Here is a 19,535-nt window from a genome sequence, read left to right on the forward strand (position 1 = left end):
TTAAAGAGACAGGAAGGTCGATTGGTCTGAGATTCTTAAAGAGACAGGTAAGAGTGTAGGTTGGCAGGGCTGTGCTTTCAGTGTCACAATCCGTTCTTGGGAGGCCCAGATGCCTGGGAAATTCGGAACTTGAGTGGGACAGGTGGGAAAATGGAGAAATGGTGTAATTCCTCCGGAGGGCGTTGAAGTACCAGCCAGGGGCGGGGCTTCTGAACTCCTAGGGCGCGGGAAACCTAGAGGGAGGAGCCTGTGGGCTCCGAGGCGGGGCTTCCAGACGAGCTAATCACGCGTGGGGCGGTGCGGACTAAAGGGCGGGGTTTGTGGATCAAATGAGACATATAGATGCCCCCGAGAATTTAGTCTAGTGCGTGGGGGACCTTCCTGTAAGGCTCTGAGGAAGAGAGAGGGAGTAGAAGGCTTGAGCAGCGCCCTTTCTCTGCCGGGGGGCGCGTGTAAACAGAGGCACGCGGCCGCGGATTTGGGGGTCGCATCCACGCCCCTTTCCACAGGGACCACACCGCTTGGGGCGGCGGGCGGAGCCGCGGGACGGCGGCTAGACAGGGTGACCCGACTGCATTCCTGGCCAGTGTGTCAGAGCCACTTCCCGCCCCCTCTGCCGTGATTTCGGATCCTATTCCACAATTGGGGCGTCCCTCCTTCTCTGGGTGTGAGCGGCTTCTCAGAGCGGAGGGAGGGTCAGGGGAAGGGAACGCGTTCCCTCAGCCCGGGATCACCAGACAGTTTCCCCAGCGTGGGCGAGACTCCGGGACTGCGGGCTCGGGACTACAATTCCCAGAGGGCGCAAGGAGGGGAGACGCCCGATGTCCATCGTGGAAGCTGCTGGGGATTGTAGTCCCAGCCTAAGACTTTGGACTCTTGCTAGGAAATTGTATAAAGATCCAACCCATCCTTTTTACCGACGGGGAGATTGAGATTCAGAGACTCGAGGGGATACTGATTTAGCGAGGGTGTCTTCTCGACTTAGGGGCGGGGCATGTGAGTCTCCCCCAACCTCTAACCTTCTAACCCTTTAGTGGCGTCCAAATCTTCTTTCTAGGAGGGGGAAACTAAGCCTGGAGGGGTGGGACAGGGACTCAGGAGTCTGCCTCCTGCAGCCCCGGCGAGATTAAAGTCTGAATTCTATCTGCGTGGCCACATAGACCTCGGCTTCTGGACCTCGCCCTTCCTGTCTGTGAAATGGACTTTGGGTGATTCCCAATGGGAACGTCTCGAGAAGTCGGCCTACTGCCCCTGCAGGACTACAAGTCCCAAGGTGCTCGAGGCGACCCCTACTCCCCCTCCTCTCTGGGACCCGCCTCCCGTCTGCCGGAGTCACGTCGTCTAACCTGTTCCCGGCGCCTGCCCCGCCCCGTCCTCCGCTCCCCGCAGCCGGAGCCGGAGCCGGAGGAAGTCCCCCGGTGCCAGGATTTGCCCCGGATCCGTGAGTTCCACCCACCCCTGGGGTCCAGCGGCTCGGGGGGAGCCCGACACCGCGTCCCTGGGAGGACTGGGAGGGGACTCGGACACCGATTCCCAGGGCGGAATTGGGCGTTCGCAGATGCCAGGGTCCTTCGAAGGAAAGAACTCATATTCACTGGGCAGAAGGAAAGGGGACCCTGATGCCTGAGTTCTTGGGGTGGAGGGCTCGGACGCCGTGGTCCTGGGGGGACGCTGGAGCTGGGACTCCCGAGTTCCACGACTTGGGCGCTCTCGAAAGCCTGAGTCTTTGAGTAGAATTGGAGTATCAGATCCCTGAGTCTTGGGCAGCAATGACAAGACTCGGACTTCTGGACCCTGGAAAGGGCGGCCATCCCTGCCTCCCTCCAGCTGCCTTCTCGACCAAGCCTCTAGGTCTCAAGGTGGAATTAGGAGTGGGATGGGGATAGTGGAACTCGGGTCCCTGGAATGTAGCAGGACAAGCCCCCGAGGTCCCCCTGGAGGCTAGGTTCCGGCGCTCCCTACACTTTCCGGCTCTGGGGTGGGGGCGAGGAGGGGAACCGAGGCAGCTCTCCCAACCTCTGTGGGGCTGCGACATCGCCAACGTATCATTAACCGGGGCGTCAGACCTGCCTAACCAGAGGAGGGACCTCCACCCCAGGGCGCCCCCTGGTGGGAGCGGGATCCTCCCATTACCCCACGGAGGTGGGAAATAACTTGGGGTTTGCAGAGGGGGTTCTGGAACCCAGGGCCGAATTCCAGAAGGTAGGATTGGATTCTGGGAGGCTTGCATGCCTGGGCCCTACGCAGTCATTGCACAGAGAGGACAGGGGTAAACTGAGGCTAAGAAGTCACACAGGTAGCAGAGTTGATTGGAGTTTGGCTTCCTCCTCTTTCTGCAGCCTGTCTGGGAGACGGGATGCCATCCATTCCCACCAGATTTTCTGACTAACCTTCTCTCTCCTAGGGCTCCTCGCCCTGACCCTGAGGTGAGAAATGTCACCTCCACCCCCATCTGTCTGACCTGAGGTTGTGTGGGAGATAAGCGAGGGATAGAGGCTAATTCTGGAGGTGTGTGTCTGTCCTTGAAGCTGGGGGAGGGCAGGGACCTGCACCTCCCTCTGTCTCCCCCCTCTCTCCGCCCCCATGAGTCATGTGATGGGATTAAACAAGGGGGTGGGGGAGGAAGGGGGTTCTGATGAGAGAGGGAAGAACTTCCTAATGTCTGGGCTTGAAGGGCATTTGGTGATAGCCTGAGATGAAATTAAAAATAATAACCGTGGCTGCCAAGACAGAGCTCCCTGTGAGCCAGGCTCAGCGCTGATAGGTAGATGGGATGGTCCCCATTGTCTACAGAAGTTTCGGGCAACTGCCCAAAGGTGCTTACTGACTCCACCCCAGGGAATGACTCCTCTCTACTCCACTGGGGAAACTAAGGCTGGAGAGCAGGCACAGCCCACATCCTGGGCTTTTGCCACCTTCTCTCTGGAATCTTCTCTCTCCCCATGCACCTCTGCCTAGATTACTGGGGATGACCACTAGCCAGAACTCACTAGTGACCGGAGAGGATTGAGGGCTTAGGAAGTCGAGACTCCAGAGGTCAAAACTCATGGCTTTTAGAATCTCAGAAAGAGCCGAACGGGCTCTCTTGTTGGGAGGGGGGGAAAAAAAAACAAACCAACAGATTACTCTGGGTCTTGAGCCCTCACTGTGTGCCAGATCCTATGTTATCTTAATGAACAGCCATGAAAAGTCCCTAATTAAGAATCCTATATGTGTGAACTTTATTTGGTGCCTGCATTGTTCTAAACACTGTACCTAAATTATGTCACTCAAACCTCACACCCTTTTGAGGTGAAGGTATTAATTCCCCCATTATACACACGAGGTAACTGAGGCACAGAATATAACTAGCCCAGGGTAGAGACTTAGAGAGGGGAAAACCAAGTCCTAGAGAGGGTGGGGCCTCTCCTGGCGACAGTCAGTCCGGACGGAAATGTAGGATTTCAAGTAGGGTATTCCCAGCCTAGCCTGGCGCTCTGACTTGGTTCCCACTGCGGATGATTCCTCCAGGAAGCCCCCGAGATCCTTAACCGCGAAGAACTTGGCCGCGTGCACGAGGGCGGGGGAAAGGAGAGTTAGGGGTGGGAGGGGAGGGGAGGGGAGGAGTGGGAGTTGGGGTTAGAGGGTATCCTGGGGTGGATTGGAGTCCGCAGGAGGGGGAGCCGGGAGGTGGAAGTGGAGGGCAGGGACCTGGGAGCAGAGGCGCGGCCTGTACCGCCCTCGCGCCCCGCCCGCTCCCTCCCCCGCCCCCCACGCCTCGCCTGTCGCGGGAGGTGAGGCACCTGCCCGGGCCCGCAGCGCATTCCCGGGGTCTGAGCTCACTCGCTGTCCGCCTGCCCCGCCACGTTCGGGCCGTGACCCAGAGCGCCCCCTGGCGGCCCGGACAACCCCTCTGCCCGCTCCAGCCCCGCGAGGGCCCCACGCCCAGCCTTGGCATTTCCTTAGAGCCAGAGGCTGTCAAGCATGGGATCTGAGAGCCTTAGAAATGTGGGAGTCCTGAAACCCCCAGAAGAACCTCTCACTGCCAGAATGCGCGCACTGGAGGCCGCATGGAGTTGTCCGTTTTTATATTTTAACAGACAAGAGCGTTTTCACGTGTGTCTGAGATTCTAAGGGCCCTGAGTTCTGATTCCTGTGGTTTCTACTTTCTGAGGCCTGAGTTCCCAGAGCCTTAATTCCTCTTGCGATCTCTGGCCACGATCCTCGCAATCGTTCTCTCTACCGTGCATTCAGCTAGACTTTCAGGACAGTGGAATCCTGGGATAGAGAGACCACAGTGCAGGAAGATGGAGACATCTAGGCTAGCGACACTGGAGAATTCTAGAATGTTCCAAAGATGGAATCTCGGACTCAGGACTTTCAGACAGTAGACTTTCAAGCTGAGAGTTTTAGGCTCTGTAGAGCTTTAAGTGCAGTCTCAAGGTCCTACCATTTCAGAATCTAGGCCTCTGAGAGATTGAAGAGGCCTCTGAGAATAGCTGATTGGCCTCCTCCTCCCACCGTTGGGGAAACTGAGGCCCGGGGAGTGGAAGGGACTTGTTGCCCAAAGTCACATGCTCCCAGCACACCCAGATGAACCACCAGCCCCAACAGGTTCTGTTCCGAGGCTTCCCAGAGGCCAGAATCAGCGTGCCCCAGCCTGCCCTGCTTCCCACGCCTGCACCTCCAAAGCTAAGGGGTTGGTGCAGACAGGGGAGGTGGCAAAGCTGGTGGGGCGTGGTGGCTACCATGGGGATGGTCCTGGCTTGACCGGTTCCTCTGAACCCGTGACCACAGCAGCCCAGCCACCTCCCTATTCTTCCCGTTAACCCTGGGTCCCTGTGAACAAGGTCTACTCTGGGGAGAGGAAGCTGAGTTGGTCCCTGCCCTGTGGGGGACTCTTCCTGTCTGGTCGAGAGGACCCAGACTCACAAGTTAGGTGCAGGTGTGAAACCTAGTACTGCCGAGTGATGTTGAACAAATGTTTCGGAGCCCCACTTTCTGGCCTGCTACACTGATCGTGACCGTCAAGTGAGGGTGCAAAGCACTCAGCTCAGTTCTCCCAGGCGGTGGCCCCTCGACAAATAGTTGTTATTTCATTTCATTATGCCCTCGAGCCACTACACAGGCCCTGGCACACACCGTAGGTGATCGGTAGGTGATCGGTAGATAATTGATGAAGGAGTGATTCAACTCTCATTAGGACTGAGATAGAGAGGTGGACAGTGAACTCTGCCCCGAGACTTCCAGGAAGATTTTAACGTTTTTATTTACTTTTGAGACCGAGAGAGAGACAGAGCATGAACGGGGGAGGGTCAGAGAGAGAGGGAGACACAGAGTCTGAAACAGGCTCCAGGCTCTGAGCTGTCAGCACAGAGCCCGACGCGGGGCTCGAACTCACGGACCGTGAGATCATGACCTGAGCCGAAGTCGGAAGCTTAACCGACTGAGCCACCCAGGCGCCCCCAGGGAGATTGGAAGGAGTTAGCATTTCCCAGCCAGGGAAGCGGAGGGGTATAGCGCTTCCAGTGGAAAAAATTAGGAGAGTAAAGGTGCCGTCCCGCTCCTCAAGGACCCCTGGCTCCCTGCGGGCCGGGTCTGAGAAGGCTCTCTCCTCACACCCCACGCAGGCGCCCCGCTTCGGCCGGCACCATGGACAGCGAGGCATTCCAGAGCACCAGGGACCTTCTGGACCTGAACTTCCAGTGTGAGCTGGGGTAGGGGGCGGGGCTTGCCCGCAAGGGGCCCTCCAGGGTAGAGGCGGGGCTCTGCCCGCACGACCCGGGTCCTTACCGCCCTTCCCTCCTGCCCAGCGCTGGCCATGAGACACATGGACCTCAAACAGATGGAGCTGGACACGGCGGCGGCCAAGGTGGATGAACTGACCAAACAGTTGGAGTCGCTGTGGTCAGACTCGCCGACGCCTGTCGGCTCACAGGCGGGAGCCCCCTCTAGGGTGAGCCTCTTCGCCTTGGTCCCCACCTTGGCCCCCAAAGCCAGCTTCTTTCTGCCTGGAGTTCTGTCGCATGGGATTATAGAGTCTGTGGGCTATTTAAGGGCACCGGAAGGCGGGGACCAGTAGAAATGGACATCTAACAGGACCCTCGGAAGAACAGGGCCTTTTCCTAAGCGGCAGAAAGGCACACTGTATGGGCTAGCCTCGGCCCCAATTTCAGGGCTGTCTCACCAGTACCCCCTCACCAGGGCTCCCTGTGCCTGAATCTCCAGCGCCGGTCTAACTCCCCCGCGTGAATTTTCGATGACCTCTTTTGATCTTCTACTAACCCCCTCGACTAATGTCTCCTTTGCCCCCTCAATGTGCGGGCCTCCCCGCAGCTGTCCCGGTACAGCTCCAGCCCGGTCCCCGAGCACTTTAGCAGCCGTGGGTCTCCCCGGAAGGCGGCCAGCGACGGCGCAGACACCTCCTCTTTCGGACGCTCCGAGAACGCCCCGGCTTTGCTCCCCTACAGCCCGCTGTCCCCTAAAGGCCGGCCTTCGTCACCGCGCACCCCGCTCTACCTGCAGCCGGATGCCTACGGCAGCCTGGACCGCGCGCCCTCGCCCCGGCCCCGCGCCTTCGATGGCGCGGGCGGCCCCCTCGGCCGTGCGCCCTCCCCGCGGCCCGGATCGGGCCCGCTCCGCCAGCAGGGTCCCCCCACGACCTTCGACTTCCTGGGCCGCACCGGCTCTCCGCGTGGCAGCCCCCTGGCCGAAGGGCCCCAGGCCTTCTTCCCTGAGCGCGGGCCCTCGCCACGCCCCCAGACCTCAGCCTACGATGCGCCTGTCGCTTTTGGGAGCCCCCTACTGGGCGCGGGCGGCAGCGCTTTCGCCCCGCCTCTGCGCGCTCAAGGTGAACCAGTAGCCCTATTTGGGGGATGGGAGGGACGCGGGCCTGGGACCAGCCTCCCGCCATATCCCCCATTTGCAACTTCTCCCTAGACGACTTGACGCTGCGCCGGCGGCCCCCCAAAGCCTGGAATGAGTCTGACCTGGACGTGGCGTACGAGAAGAAGCCTTCGCAGACAGCGAGCTATGAACGTGAGTGGTGGGAGGCCAGAGGAGCGGGGGAGGGGGGGGAGGGGGAAGGGAGGGCGGAGAGGTGTCCCCCAGACCCTAATGACTCCCGCCTTGCAGGCCTGGACGTCTTCTCGCGGCCTGCTTCGCCAGGCCTGCAGCTGTTACCCTGGAGAGAAAGCAGCCTGGACGGGCTGGGGGCCACCAGCAAGGTGAGAGGCTGCCGGGGAGGGGGCTGGTGGGCAGGGGCCAGGAATGAGGCTAGGACCAGCTCCCACTCCCGGCTGCAGCCCCCAGTTTCCGTGCCTTCCACCCTAAGCTCTTCCTTCTTCATCCTGGATTTCTGCCCCTCTCCCTGACCCTCTCTTTCCCTCACCCCCTCTGCCTTCCCTCCCCTTCTCTCCCTTCTGACCTTCTACCCTTACCTCCCTCCCCCTTCTGCCTCCTCCTTTATCATTCTTTGTCCCTAACTTCCTCCCACCTGAGCCCCTTCTTTCCTCCTTGCCTCTTTCTCCCCCAGGACAACCTCACCAGTGCCACTCTGCCCCGAAACTACAAGGTCTCCCCTCTGGCCAACGACCGGCGTTCCGATGTGGGCGGCTACCGCAGATCCCTGGGCTCCGCGGGGCCATCAGGCACTTTGCCCCGCAGCTGGCAGCCTGTTAGCCGCATCCCCATGCCTCCTTCCAGCCCCCAGCCCCGCAGTGCCCCGCGCCAGCGTCCCATCCCCCTCAGCATGATATTCAAGCTGCAGAATGCCTTTTGGGAGCACGGGGCCAGCAGGGCCATGCTCCCGGGCTCCCCCATCTTCTCCCGAGCACCCCCGCCTAAGCTGCCTCCCCAGCCCCAGGTGCCCCTTCAGCCCCAGCCTCTGCCCCAGCCCCAGCCCCAGCCTCTGCCCCAGCCCCAGCCCCAGCCCCAGCCCCAGCCTCAGCCCCAGCCTCAGCCCCCCGCCCCAGCCCCCCAACCTCCCCAACAAACTTGGGCCCCTGTGAGCGAAGGTGAGTCAACAGTGGGGGGGGCCAGAGGGCTGGTTAGAGGGAGGACACTTGGCTGGAGACCAGAACAGCTGGGGGAGACATCACAGCCAAACACCCGTTTCCGGACATTGTCCCTACAGAGAGCTAGGCTACAGGAGCTTGGGAATTTGCTCGGGAGCTAGGGACAGCACAGTGGTTAAGCATGGACCCTGGAATCTGACTGCCTGGCTCTGTGCTGTGTGACCTCGGGCAAGTCACTTAACCTCTCTGGACCTCAATTTCCTTGAGTGTAAAAGGTGATAGAGCCCATCTCACTCAGATATGGTATTAGATTATTTAATCCGTATAAAGTCATTAAAATAGGGCCTGATGTATAGGAAGTTCTCGATAGCTATTGTATTATAATCATTAACGTGTGTGTGTGTGTGTGTGTGTGTGTGTGTGTGTGTGTGTGTGACTAGCACAGAGCCTAGAGTGAAAGCGAAATGGGTTTAGAGCTCCTTTCCACCATGGACTTGCTGTATGACTCAGGATACATTAGCTAACCTATCCGAGCTTCTGTTTTGTCATCTGTGAAGACAGATTAATAGTCTCTACCTCGTAGATTTTGATGGGCGTTCAGTGGAGTAATGTGTGTATGGAGTGATCGTTACTATTTCTACCTGCTCTAGACGCTCTGATAGAGAGGGATCAGACCAAGAAGAGACCATCAAGCGCCAGGATTGAGTATTCTGCCTGAGAGGGTAGGCGAGGAAGGTCTTAGAATCTTCGAAAGTCAAATCTATCACGATGGCAGGGGCACACGATTCAGAAGTCAGAGAGCACTGAGTTCAAATCCCAAGCATGTGGCTTTGGGCAACTGACCACCCCCTCTGAGGCTCAGCTTCTCTTTCTGTAAATAAGAAGATGATAGTAATACCTACCTCACAAAGTAGTGGTGAGAATTCAGTAAGGCAGGCGCGGAAAGCACCAGGCGCGTGCTAAGCACTCGACACGTGGGAGATGTCACAATTGGATGGTATTCGCCGCTCATGGAAAGTAGCCCAGAGACAGCAAGGAACTGCCCCGGGGTCACACAGCAAATCAGATGCTGGCTGCAGGTCCTGGAGGTTGTGGGGAGGGGGTCTTGGGGTTCTCCCAGGGATTCACCCTCTGATGGGCTTCTTGTTCCTTCTAGGCTCTCCCAAACCTCCCCCTGAGCTGGAGCCAGAGCCGGACCTGGAAGGGCTGCTGACGCCAGTGCTGGAGGCCGGGGACGCAGATGAAGGCGCTGTAACTCGGCCCCTCAGCCCCACGAGGCTGCAGCCAGCACTGCCACCTGAGGCACAGTCGGTGCCCGAGCTAGAGGAGGTGGCCCGGGTGCTGGCAGAGATACCCCGGCCCCTCAAACGCAGGGGCTCCATGGAGCAGAGCCCAGCTGTGGCCCTGCCCCCCACCCACAAGAAACAATACCAGCAGATCATCAGCCGCCTCTTCCATCGCCACGGGGGGCCCGGGGGGCCCGGGGGGCCTGAGCCCGACCTGTCCCCCATCACTGAGGCGTCCGAGGCCAGGGCAGGGCCCCCTGCTCCTGCCCCACCAGCGCCCGTACCACCCCCGGCCCTGCCCCAGCTCAGCCCATCAGACCAGCTACAGAGCATGGTAAGTAACACAGGAGGAAACAGGGGTATGTTAGCACAGGGAAGCGCCCTTTCCCTTTTAGGGCAGAACCTGGACGTGGCACACATCACATCTGCCTCTTCCAACTGGCCAGGAACCCAGGTGCAAGGGAGGCTGGGAAATGTAGTCTTTAATCTAGGCGCGCCTGCGTTCTGATGACAGGGAGGACGTATACGGGGAGGCATTCGGAAGCCTTGGCCACACAGAGACTTTCTCTGCTCCTCTCCGATAACCTGCCCCCCCGAGGGCATCCCTTCGGGAATCTTGGGAGTCTTACAACCTGGAAATGAGTGTATCTTGGCACAACAGTGGGTCTATTCCGGGACCTGAAAAGCCTGCCTGAATCAAAGTATTCCCCGTTTCTCTCCCCGGTTGCTGCACAGGCTCATGTCTGCATTCTCTGGGGATCCGCTGTCTCCTCTCAGACCTCAGCAAGCCTGTGCCATGGCTAGAAATGCGCCCCCGCCCAAGACCCCAAATGACCTCTGAGTTCAAGCCCATGGTGTCCTCGGACGCCACTCAGAGCTTCTTTCATTCAAAACTGCAAGAGCAAGTCTCTGGTCCCTGAGGCTGTGGGTGTCGTGATTAAGTTCACCAGCTGCAGAGCTGGGCTGCCTGGGTTCAAATCCCAGCTCCACGGCATTTATCAGCTGTGCAACCTGAGGCAAGATACTTAGCCTCTCTGGACCTCAGTTTCTTCATCTGTAAAATGGCCGGGTCAGGGCGGGGGGGTGGGCGTGGAGAATAACCACAGGGTCGCTGTAAGGATTAAGCACGTAGTGCTTAGAATAGTGCCTGGCACTTAACTGGTAACTACTATTATCATTGTTAGCTTTTGACCGGGGGATGGATGGTCTCCTGCTGAATTTGGTCCAGTCCCTACATCTTGGCTTGGGGTGGGCGGGTGTAGTCACATAGAACAGTCCTGTTCTCTCAGTGTGGATGGACGGAGAGAGGGGAACGATTCCCGGAGAAGAAGCAGGGACCGGATAGACACCCCAAAATGCCTATTCCCAAGCCCCCCTGGGGGCGGAGCCAAGATTCAGGATCTTGAAATCAAGAATGGAAGAATGACAACGTCTTGAAATGACCTCATCATAGAATCACAAAGTCTTGGCCACAGAGAGACCTGAAAACTCACAGAATTCAAGAGTTAAATCTTGTTATCAGTCTCAGAACAGTGAAATTTCAGAACCCTCGGGCACTGAAGTTTTGAAGAACAGGATCTTAGAATTTAAGTCAGTAACACACCAGGAAATCACAGATTAGTGCACGAATACGCTGTAATACAGAATTCTATTTTTTTTTAAGATTTTATTATTTTATTTTATTTTTCATTCATTTTTTTGGTAATGTTTATTTATTTTAGAGAGACAGAGAGACACAGCATGAGCAGGGAAGGGGCAGAGAGAGAGAGGGAGACACAGGATCCGAAGCAGGCTCCAGGCTTTGAGCTGTCAGCAAAGAGCCCGACGCGGGGCTCGAACTCACGAACCGTGAGATCATGACCTGAGCCAAAGTCATGCGCTTAACCGACTGAGCCACCCAGGAGCCCCTTTTTATTTTATTTTATTTTATTTTATTTTATTTTATTTTATTTTATTTTATTATTTTATTTTATTTTTATTTTATTTTATTTTTTTTAATTTTTTTTTCAACGTTTTTTATTTATTTTTGGGACAGAGAGAGACAGAGCATGAACGGGGGAGGGGCAGAGAGAGAGGGAGACACAGAATCGGAAACAGGCTCCAGGCTCCGAGCCATCAGCCCAGAGCCCGACGCGGGGCTCGAACTCACGGACCGCGAGATCGTGACCTGGCTGAAGTCGGACGCTTAACCGACTACGCCACCCAGGCGCCCCTATTTTATTTTATTTTATTTTATTTTATTTTATTTTATTTTATTTTAAAGAGGGGGTAGGAAAGGGGCAGAGGGAGAGAGAGAATCTCAAGCAATCTCCACGCCCAACACAGAGCCTGATGTGGGATTCGAACCCACAACTCTGGGATCATGACGCTAGCTGAAATCAAGAGTCAGATGCTCAACCAACTGAGCCACCCAGGTGCCCCAAAGATTTTATTTTATTTTTTACATTTTTTAAATGTTTTATTTTTATTTTTGAGAGACAGAGTATGAACAGGGGAGGGGCAGAGAGAGAGGGAGACAGAATTGGAAGCAGGCTTCAGGCTCTGAGCTGTCAGCACTGGGCCCCACTTGGGGCTCGAATTCACAAACTGTGACATCATGACCTGAGCTGAAGTCGGACACTTAACTGAGCCACCCAGGCACTTCCAAAGATTTTATTTTTTTTAAGTAATCTCTACACCCAACATGGGGCTTGAACTCACAAACCCAAGATCAAGAGTTGCACGGTTTACACACTGAGCCAAGCAGGTGCCTCCAGAATTATATTTTAAGTGAACATTTTCCACTAGAAAGGAATACACAAACACCATACTAAGCAGGAGGAAATAGATAAAAGAATAAAGAGGCCAAAATCACAGCGGTCAGAGAGAACAAGGATTAACACTGAGTATCTCCTTCCAATCTTTTGGAAGAAATTCTAAACTTAAAATATTAAAGTTCCCAATCATAGAATCTTGGGAATGTGACATGCTGGGTCTTCAGCGATCTGAAATGGCACAGCTTAGCATTCCTGGACTCAACATTGGAAATCTGACCTATAGCTGCACATCAGAGAATTTTGGAAACCAGTGGCTCTTGGGATCTCCGAATTCCAGGATCTGGACATCATTGACATCAAAGACCAGAATCACAAATGCTATGTGCTCAGAATAAACGAATCTTGTAGGATACTTGAACTTGAACATCAAAAACAAGAAAGCAGAAGGAATAAGAGGATAAATATTCTAATTCCGAACATCCGGAATTAACACTGGGCAACCTGTTGTCCCGTGCGTTTCACAGCATGTATGTTTTATAAAAGAAATAAGACTGCGGGTGGGTTGACTATCTGGCTTCCACAATCAACAACTCCATGGTCTCCCAGCTTCCTCTCAGTTCTCAGGGCCCAGGATTCCATAATCACCAGATTCCCTGACAATTGTAGGGAACCAGAGGCTGTAGAACTGAGGGATCCTACCCCCGCCCCGCCCCCACCCCGCCCTCTGGACTCAGGCTCTGTACCTCCCTGTCCTCCAATCCCAGCCTTCACCTCTGTCTAGTTGGACGACCTGGGGCAGCTACCGTCGTCTATTTTCCCCTTTGAGTAACGGGTATATCAACAAACTCTCCCAAGTCACTGAAGCCCCCCTCCCTGTCCCCCAGGAGACGCGCTCGGTGCTGCGGAAGGCGGGCTCCCCGCGCAAGGTCCGCCGCGCCCGCCTCAACCCGCTTGTGCTCCTGCTGGACGCCGCGCTGACCGGGGAGCTGGACGTGGTGCAGCAGGCAGTGAAGGAGGTGAGTGTTGCCGAAGTGCAGGGCCGGCGGGGTGGAGGCTGGGGGACGCGGGACTGAGTCTCTGCGTCCCCCGTCCGCCCAGATGAACGACCCGAGCCAGCCCAACGAGGAGGGCATCACGGCTCTGCACAACGCCATCTGCGGCGCCAACTACCCCATCGTGGACTTCCTCATCGCGGCTGGGGCCAACGTCAACTCCCCTGACAGCCACGGCTGGTGAGCCCAGACCCGCACGGGGCGGGAGGGGGGCAGGACGTCGCTGCGGGTTAACGCACCTGCAGGGGGCGGGGGGCGCGTGCACGGCCTCTCACGCACGCCTCCCCACCTAGGACACCTTTGCACTGCGCTGCGTCCTGCAACGACACCGCGATCTGCACGGCGCTGGTGCAGCACGGCGCAGCAATCTTCGCCACCACGCTCAGCGACGGCGCCACGGCGATCGAGAAGTGCGACCCCTACCGCGAGGGTTACGCCGATTGCGCCACTTACCTGGCAGGTGCGAGGCAGCGCTGGGACGCCTCGGTGGGACGAAGGGGGTCGTGGGGACTGGGCCACGCAGCTAGCAGTCGGGGAGGGGAAGAAGGCAGGCCGCCAATCACAGGAGAGAAGACGTGGGGGCTGCACCAATCAAGTGGCAGGATCGCAGCAGAAGGGCAGTGGGACGGACCCCCAGGGGTGGGGTGGAGGACAGGGCCTCCCACCGGGCAGGTGCAAGCTGGGTGTGTGGGGTGAGCAGACTGCGCCAACCTCGAGGGATGCGGGGACATGGGCACTCTGCCATGCAGGCTGGACCCCTGTGCGGATATGAGCGGTCTTGCAAATGGCACTGCTCACCTGCTTTCTCGCGTGCGGGCGTGGGCGGTTGGACGTTCCAACTATGCCATCTGCCTGGCATAGGGCTGAGCAGGTGAGCTGTGCTGCCAGTGGGAGATACAGTGCCACACAGCTGGCAGGTGAGCAAGCCATGGCTTCTGGGGAGGGGCTTGGGGACTCTTCCGCGTGTAGTGAGACATGAGGCTTACCTCACGAGAGGGGCCACATCATCTAACCAGGTGACGGGAGGAAGTAGGCAGCAATGGCATGGGGGTGTGAATAGCCTCTGTATTGCACACCCGGGCAAACTGTATCATAGGGTGGGGTTGGGGACATCACAGAGTCGGCGTCAGGTAGGCTCTAGGACCTGGGGGTGGGACAGTACTTTTGAGAGGTGAGCCTCTACACGACAGCCTGCTGTCTGTGCCACCCGGCGGCAGAAAGTGGACAGGGGCCACGGGGCTTATGGTGAGCAAGGGCAGACGGGGAGTGCCCTGTCGTCGGGCCATTACACCTTTGTGCAGGTAGGTGGAGCCTATGAGATGTGAAGACCGTAGGCTCCGCCCGGGAGAGTTCGGGAGGGGAGGAGAAACTGGAACACAGTGGACTGAACCACTGGAGAGAGGGGGCATGCTGGGCTGTACCATTGGGAAAGGGGGTTAAATTCTTGAGGGAAATTGTACCCCTTGGGGGGGGGGCAGAGGCGGGGGCGGGTGGGCTGTACCCTCGGGAGAAGTTATCGCATCCTCTTTGGAGACTTTGCCCCTCGGGGAGGGGGAAGCCATGTGGACTCGCCATCTGGAAAGGGGGAGATGGGACCACTTAAGGGGGAGGAAGGGAAAGGCTGTACCATCGGAAGGAGGGGTTGAGAAGAGAGACTGTAAACTTAAGTAGGGGAGGGGGGTGGTGCACGGACGACTGTACCTCTGGGAGGGACTTAACGATGTACGGGAGGGGTGGGGACCACTGATCTTGCCTTGGGGTTGGACACCCAGTTGGATGCACCCCGATGTTCTCGAATTTTAGAGACTGCGGGGCCCTGGCGGCCGACTCCAGCTCAGGCGCCCGGCTCTAGGCGGGGAGACACAGCTTTGCAGGTGGCTCATCCCTCAGCTGGGGCGGCGCCAAATCCCAGGGACTTTCCCTGTCCTCGGCGTGTCTCGTGTCCCTGAGTGTCCTTGCCCCCCCCCTCCCCCCCTCCCCCGTGCGCTCACGATCCCTGCCGTTTTATGTTTCAGACGTGGAGCAGAGTATGGGGCTGCTGCACAACGGCGTCGTGTACGCCCTCTGGGACTACAGCGCCGAGTTCGGGGACGAGCTGTCCTTCCGGGAGGGCGAGTCTGTCACCGTGCTGCGCAGGGACGGGCCAGAGGAGACAGACTGGTGGTGGGCCTTGCTGCATGGCCAGGAGGGCTACGTACCTCGTAACTACTTCGGGGTGAGCCGGGAAGAGAGGTTGTGGGGGCCTCCTGGGGCTATTTGGGGGAAAGGGGTGATTACACGGGAAAAAGAGGGGCAAGAGGGACAGTCCATTATACCGGGGCGGGGGGGTGGGCGGCGAGGGAGGTCAGAAGAACCCATTAGGGTTCGTGGGGAGACGAGGAAAAGCCCATTATAGTAACGCGAGAGGTAAAGAAAAGCCCCCTCCTCACGGCCTTTCGTGGGGGAACTCCCCAGCGCTGCCTTAGTAGCTTGAGCAGAACTCAATCAAATATTTTTATTATCATCCCTAATAATATTACTGGGAGGTAAGGAAGCATTTTTTGTTTTTCAGTTTTAATGTTTATTTATTTGTTTTGAGAGAGAGCGCAGGGGAGGGGCAGAGAGAGAGGGAGAGCGAGAGACTCCCAAGCCGGATTGCACTCTCACCAAGAGTCGGGTGCCCAACCAACTGAGCCACCCAGGCGCCCCAAGGAAGAATGTATTTTAGCCAAGGGAAGGGGTGAAAAATACCCTGTTAGTAACGGGGGATGTTACAGACGCGTATGTTACTGGCCTGGGGGCGGGGCAGGTTTCCCTACGCCGCACTGGGCAGGGAGAGAAGACTCCATTAGTAAAACTATGGTAGGGTTGCGGGAGGTTCTAGTCAAGGGAGGAGACCAGGAAGATCCCATTATATTCCCAGGGGAGAAGATTCCTTTAATTGGGGGACAGGTGGAGGCGGGTCCCAACCAGACCCCATGGGGGCAGTAGGTGTTTCCTTCGTGGCCGTATGGAAAACTCCATTCCATTTCATCACCTGGGCGGCTGACCTAAGGCATCATCTGGTGCTTGGTCGTGACAGGGACCTCGGGGATTCTGAGGTGGTTTGGGAGATGCCGGAGTCCTCGGAAGGGAGGGGAGGGTGGAGACGGCCCACCTGTTTCGGGGGCGGGTGACTCCATTAAGTTTGGGGGTGGGACGAGGGAGTGAGAGTTCCTGGTGTCTAAAGATCCTGTCTTCCCTCAGCTCTTCCCCAGGGTGAAGACCCAGAGGAATAAGGTCTAGCTGGAGAGGAGGACGTTTCCAGGGGAGACAGGAGGAAGCGACCCTGCCTTTGCTCCAGACCTGTCCCTCAGTAACTGCTGCCTCTCCTTGGGCCCCAAGCCCTACAGGGGTGGGGTCCTCACCTCCGGCTCTCTGCTTCCCCGGAAGCCCAGGGGAGAAGGAGAACCTCAGCCTAGAAACTGTCATAGCCGTGGGAGGTCACGATGGGGCTGGGAATCATTGGAGGCAAGAGACACCCCCCTCCCCTCCATTTGTCAAATCAGATTCCGTCCCAAGTGCCTCCTATTCCTGCTGCCACCCCCTCCCACCCCCTCGACACAAGCCAACACCCCAGCCTAGGAGAGCCTGCGATGTGTCGCCTCCACTGGATTTCCCTGGGAGTCACCTCTGCCCCCACCTCCCCAGGGCTAGGAGAGACACCCTGGTCTCTACCCGGACCCCTGCCACCGCCTCTCCCCAGTCAAGTGCCTTCACGCAGTGCTGGTTTTATAACCAGATGGGGAAGTTTTTCCTTATAAATAAAGGTAGTTTGCACAGGAATTGGCTCCTCTCTCTTCGGATCCCCTTCTGACTTAATAAGAGCTCATCATTGTTACTGTGTTTTCACACCAGTATTCAGGTAGCCCCTTTCTAAGGGATTTCTCCCTCCTGTAAATCTAATCCTTCCTCCTCCAAGCACCCCTGCGTCTTTTGTCTGTTTTCTTTGGTGGGGGGCGGGGGCCTTTTTGGTGTTTGGGGGTTTTGTTTGTTTTGGTAGTGTCTTGCTCTTTCATATTTTGGATTCTTCCTTTATGTCTTTAACCATTTTAAGCTTAGTTATTTTATAATGTATGTTTGATAATGCTATCATCTGAAGTTTGGAGCCATCTAGTTCTAGAATTTGCTGGGTCCCGCTTTGGATTCTGTGTCTCCCTCCCTCTCTGTCCCTCCTCCGCTCATGCTCTATCTCCTTTTCTCCCTCTTAAAAATAAATAAACATGAAAAAATAAATAAATTTTAAAAAAGGGGTGCCTGGGTGGCTCAGTCGGTTAAGCATCCAACTTCGGCTCAGGTCATGATCTCACGGTTCGTGGGTTCCAGCCCCACCTTGGGCTCTGTGCTGACAGCTCAGAGTCTGGAGCCTGCTTCGGATTCTGTGTCTCCCTCTCTCTCTGCCCCTCCCCTGCTTGCATTCTGTCTCTCTCTGTCTCTCAAAAATGAATAAACGTTAAAAAGTGTTTTTAATTAAATAAAAATTAAGGATTGCTTCTCAGTCACACTGGCCACTTTTCTCGTGCTCAGTAGCCGTGCGTGGCTGGTGCCTACCATTTTGGGCAGTGCAGATGGAGAACATTTTCATTATCCCAGAAAGTTCTCTCGGATACAGCTGATACACAGCATTTCTAGAAGCTCCATGGTGCCTCTTTGCAGTTAACCACAGTTGGGACTTTTATCACTACTGATTAGTTTTCGTGAATATACTTTAAAAATCAAACTGTACTGGGGCACCTATCTGACCCCAGTCTTGGTCTTGGGGTTGTGAGTTTGAGCTCCATGTTGGGTATAGAGATTACTGAAAAAAGAAATCAAACTGTACTAAAATATGAAAAAAAACCCAGTCCTATGTACTATCTTTCCCCACTCCCCTCTGCTCGCCAGAGGCAACCACTTTCAACGACTTTACCAGTTTCTTCTAGTATTTTCTTCCATGTTTCTAAATATGCTGACACTGCTATTTCGTGATAGCCAATTTTAGACATTCTCTACTGACTTCCTACTACAGTAGGTGAGGCTTGAGCTCGTGCTGACCCAGTTTCCCTCTCCCAACGAAATCATGTCATAATTTTTATATCAATGTTTTTTACAATATGATATGTAAATGTTTTCATTGCAGAGCCATGTAATATACTAGCATTTTCTTTCTCAAACTTTAAAATTGAGAATTAAGAATTACCTTAATTTTAGATGCACCTATATATACTTAATATTTTTCTTTTTCTTTCTAAAAAAATGTTTATTTATTTTGAGGGGGGAGGGGCAGAGAGAGGGAGAGAGAGAATCCTAAACAGGCTCCATGCTGTCAGTATAGAGCCTGTCATGGGGCTTGAACTCATGAACCATGAGATCATGACCTGAGCCAAAATCAACAGTCAGAGGGTTAACGACTGAGAGCCACCCAGGCGACCCTGCAGTCCTCTTTTAATATAATCTGGACTTGCTGCTCTCCAGGCCTGTGCTAAGCTATCCTGGGATTTCCCCGAGTTGGACACTATTTCCTGGATTCCAGGTCTTTGTCTTTTTTCGTTGACTCTTCATTTCGGTGGAGCACATCCTCCAATTGTTCCCTTAAAAGAGTGAAGAAGAGGTAAATATTTTTGGGTTCTTACAAAACTAAACATGTCTTCATTCTATCCTCCCACATTATTATAGTTTGGCTGGGTATAAAATTCTAGGTTGGAAATACATGTATCCTTTTCCATTCAAATCTGTATGCACCCTGAGTTGGAATGCAATTTTAGATAACAAGGGAAAACTGTTTTTCCCCTCAGATTTGTTTGCATTCTCCCTTTCCTTTGAACTTATATTTGACTTTTTATTTTTTTTTGCTAGCTTTTTTTTTCTTCTTTTTTTCTGAGAGCTTTTGTGATCTTCCCTCTTTCTCTGGTTCTAAAAATTCACTAAGATATGCCTTACTGTAGTCTTTATTCATTAATCATTCTGACCTTAAGTCTGTTCTTTCAATCTGGAGATTGAACACCCTTTGGTTCTGAGACATTTTCTTTGTACATTTTTTGTGCTGATTTCTTCCCCTTCATTTGCTTGCTCTTTTTCTGGAATCTTCATTATTATGGATGTTCAATCTTCTGAGTTGAGCCTTCAATTTTCTTATATTTTCACTACTATTTTCCAGCCCTTTGTCAATTTTCCCTTTCTAGGGGATTTCCCTGACTTTACTTCTAATCCTTCTCTTCAAATTTATATTTCATCTAGAATTTTTTTTAAGATTTTATTTTTAAGTAATCTCTACACCCAATGTGGGGCTCAAACTCATGACCCTGAAATGAAGAGTCATACACTGGGGCGCCTGGGTGGCTCAGTTCATTGAGTGTCCTACTAAGGCTCGGGTCATGATCTCACAGTTTGTGAGTTCGAGCCCTACATCAGGCTCTGTGCTGACAGCTCAGAGTCTGGAGCGTGCTTCGG

The 19,535-nt window shown here is 55.1% G+C and overlaps 1 protein-coding gene across 2 annotated transcripts; it reads left to right on the plus strand.

The window, feature by feature from the left end:
• The first annotated feature begins 9 nt into the window (after nt 1-9).
• PPP1R13L (protein phosphatase 1 regulatory subunit 13 like) lies at nt 10-17,016 on the plus strand. 2 transcript variants are annotated; one of them, XM_042919292.1, is made up of 15 exons: nt 10-47; nt 1,161-1,441; nt 2,405-2,508; nt 5,610-5,686; nt 5,793-5,935; nt 6,316-6,829; nt 6,919-7,017; nt 7,114-7,205; nt 7,514-7,994; nt 9,151-9,614; nt 12,921-13,052; nt 13,135-13,268; nt 13,382-13,548; nt 15,104-15,303; nt 16,314-17,016. In XM_042919292.1, exons 4-15 carry the CDS (start codon nt 5,632-5,634, stop codon nt 16,350-16,352), a joined length of 2,520 nt encoding a protein of 839 aa, XP_042775226.1. In that variant the 5' UTR covers nt 10-47; nt 1,161-1,441; nt 2,405-2,508; nt 5,610-5,631; the 3' UTR covers nt 16,353-17,016. The 2 variants fall into 2 exon arrangements, with proteins under 2 accessions (XP_042775226.1, XP_042775227.1); XM_042919293.1 differs by lacking the exon at nt 2,405-2,508.
• The last annotated feature ends 2,519 nt before the right edge of the window (nt 17,017-19,535 follow it).

This window comes from Panthera leo, chromosome E2 (genome assembly GCF_018350215.1).
Source record: "Panthera leo isolate Ple1 chromosome E2, P.leo_Ple1_pat1.1, whole genome shotgun sequence".
NCBI lineage: Eukaryota > Metazoa > Chordata > Mammalia > Carnivora > Felidae > Panthera > Panthera leo.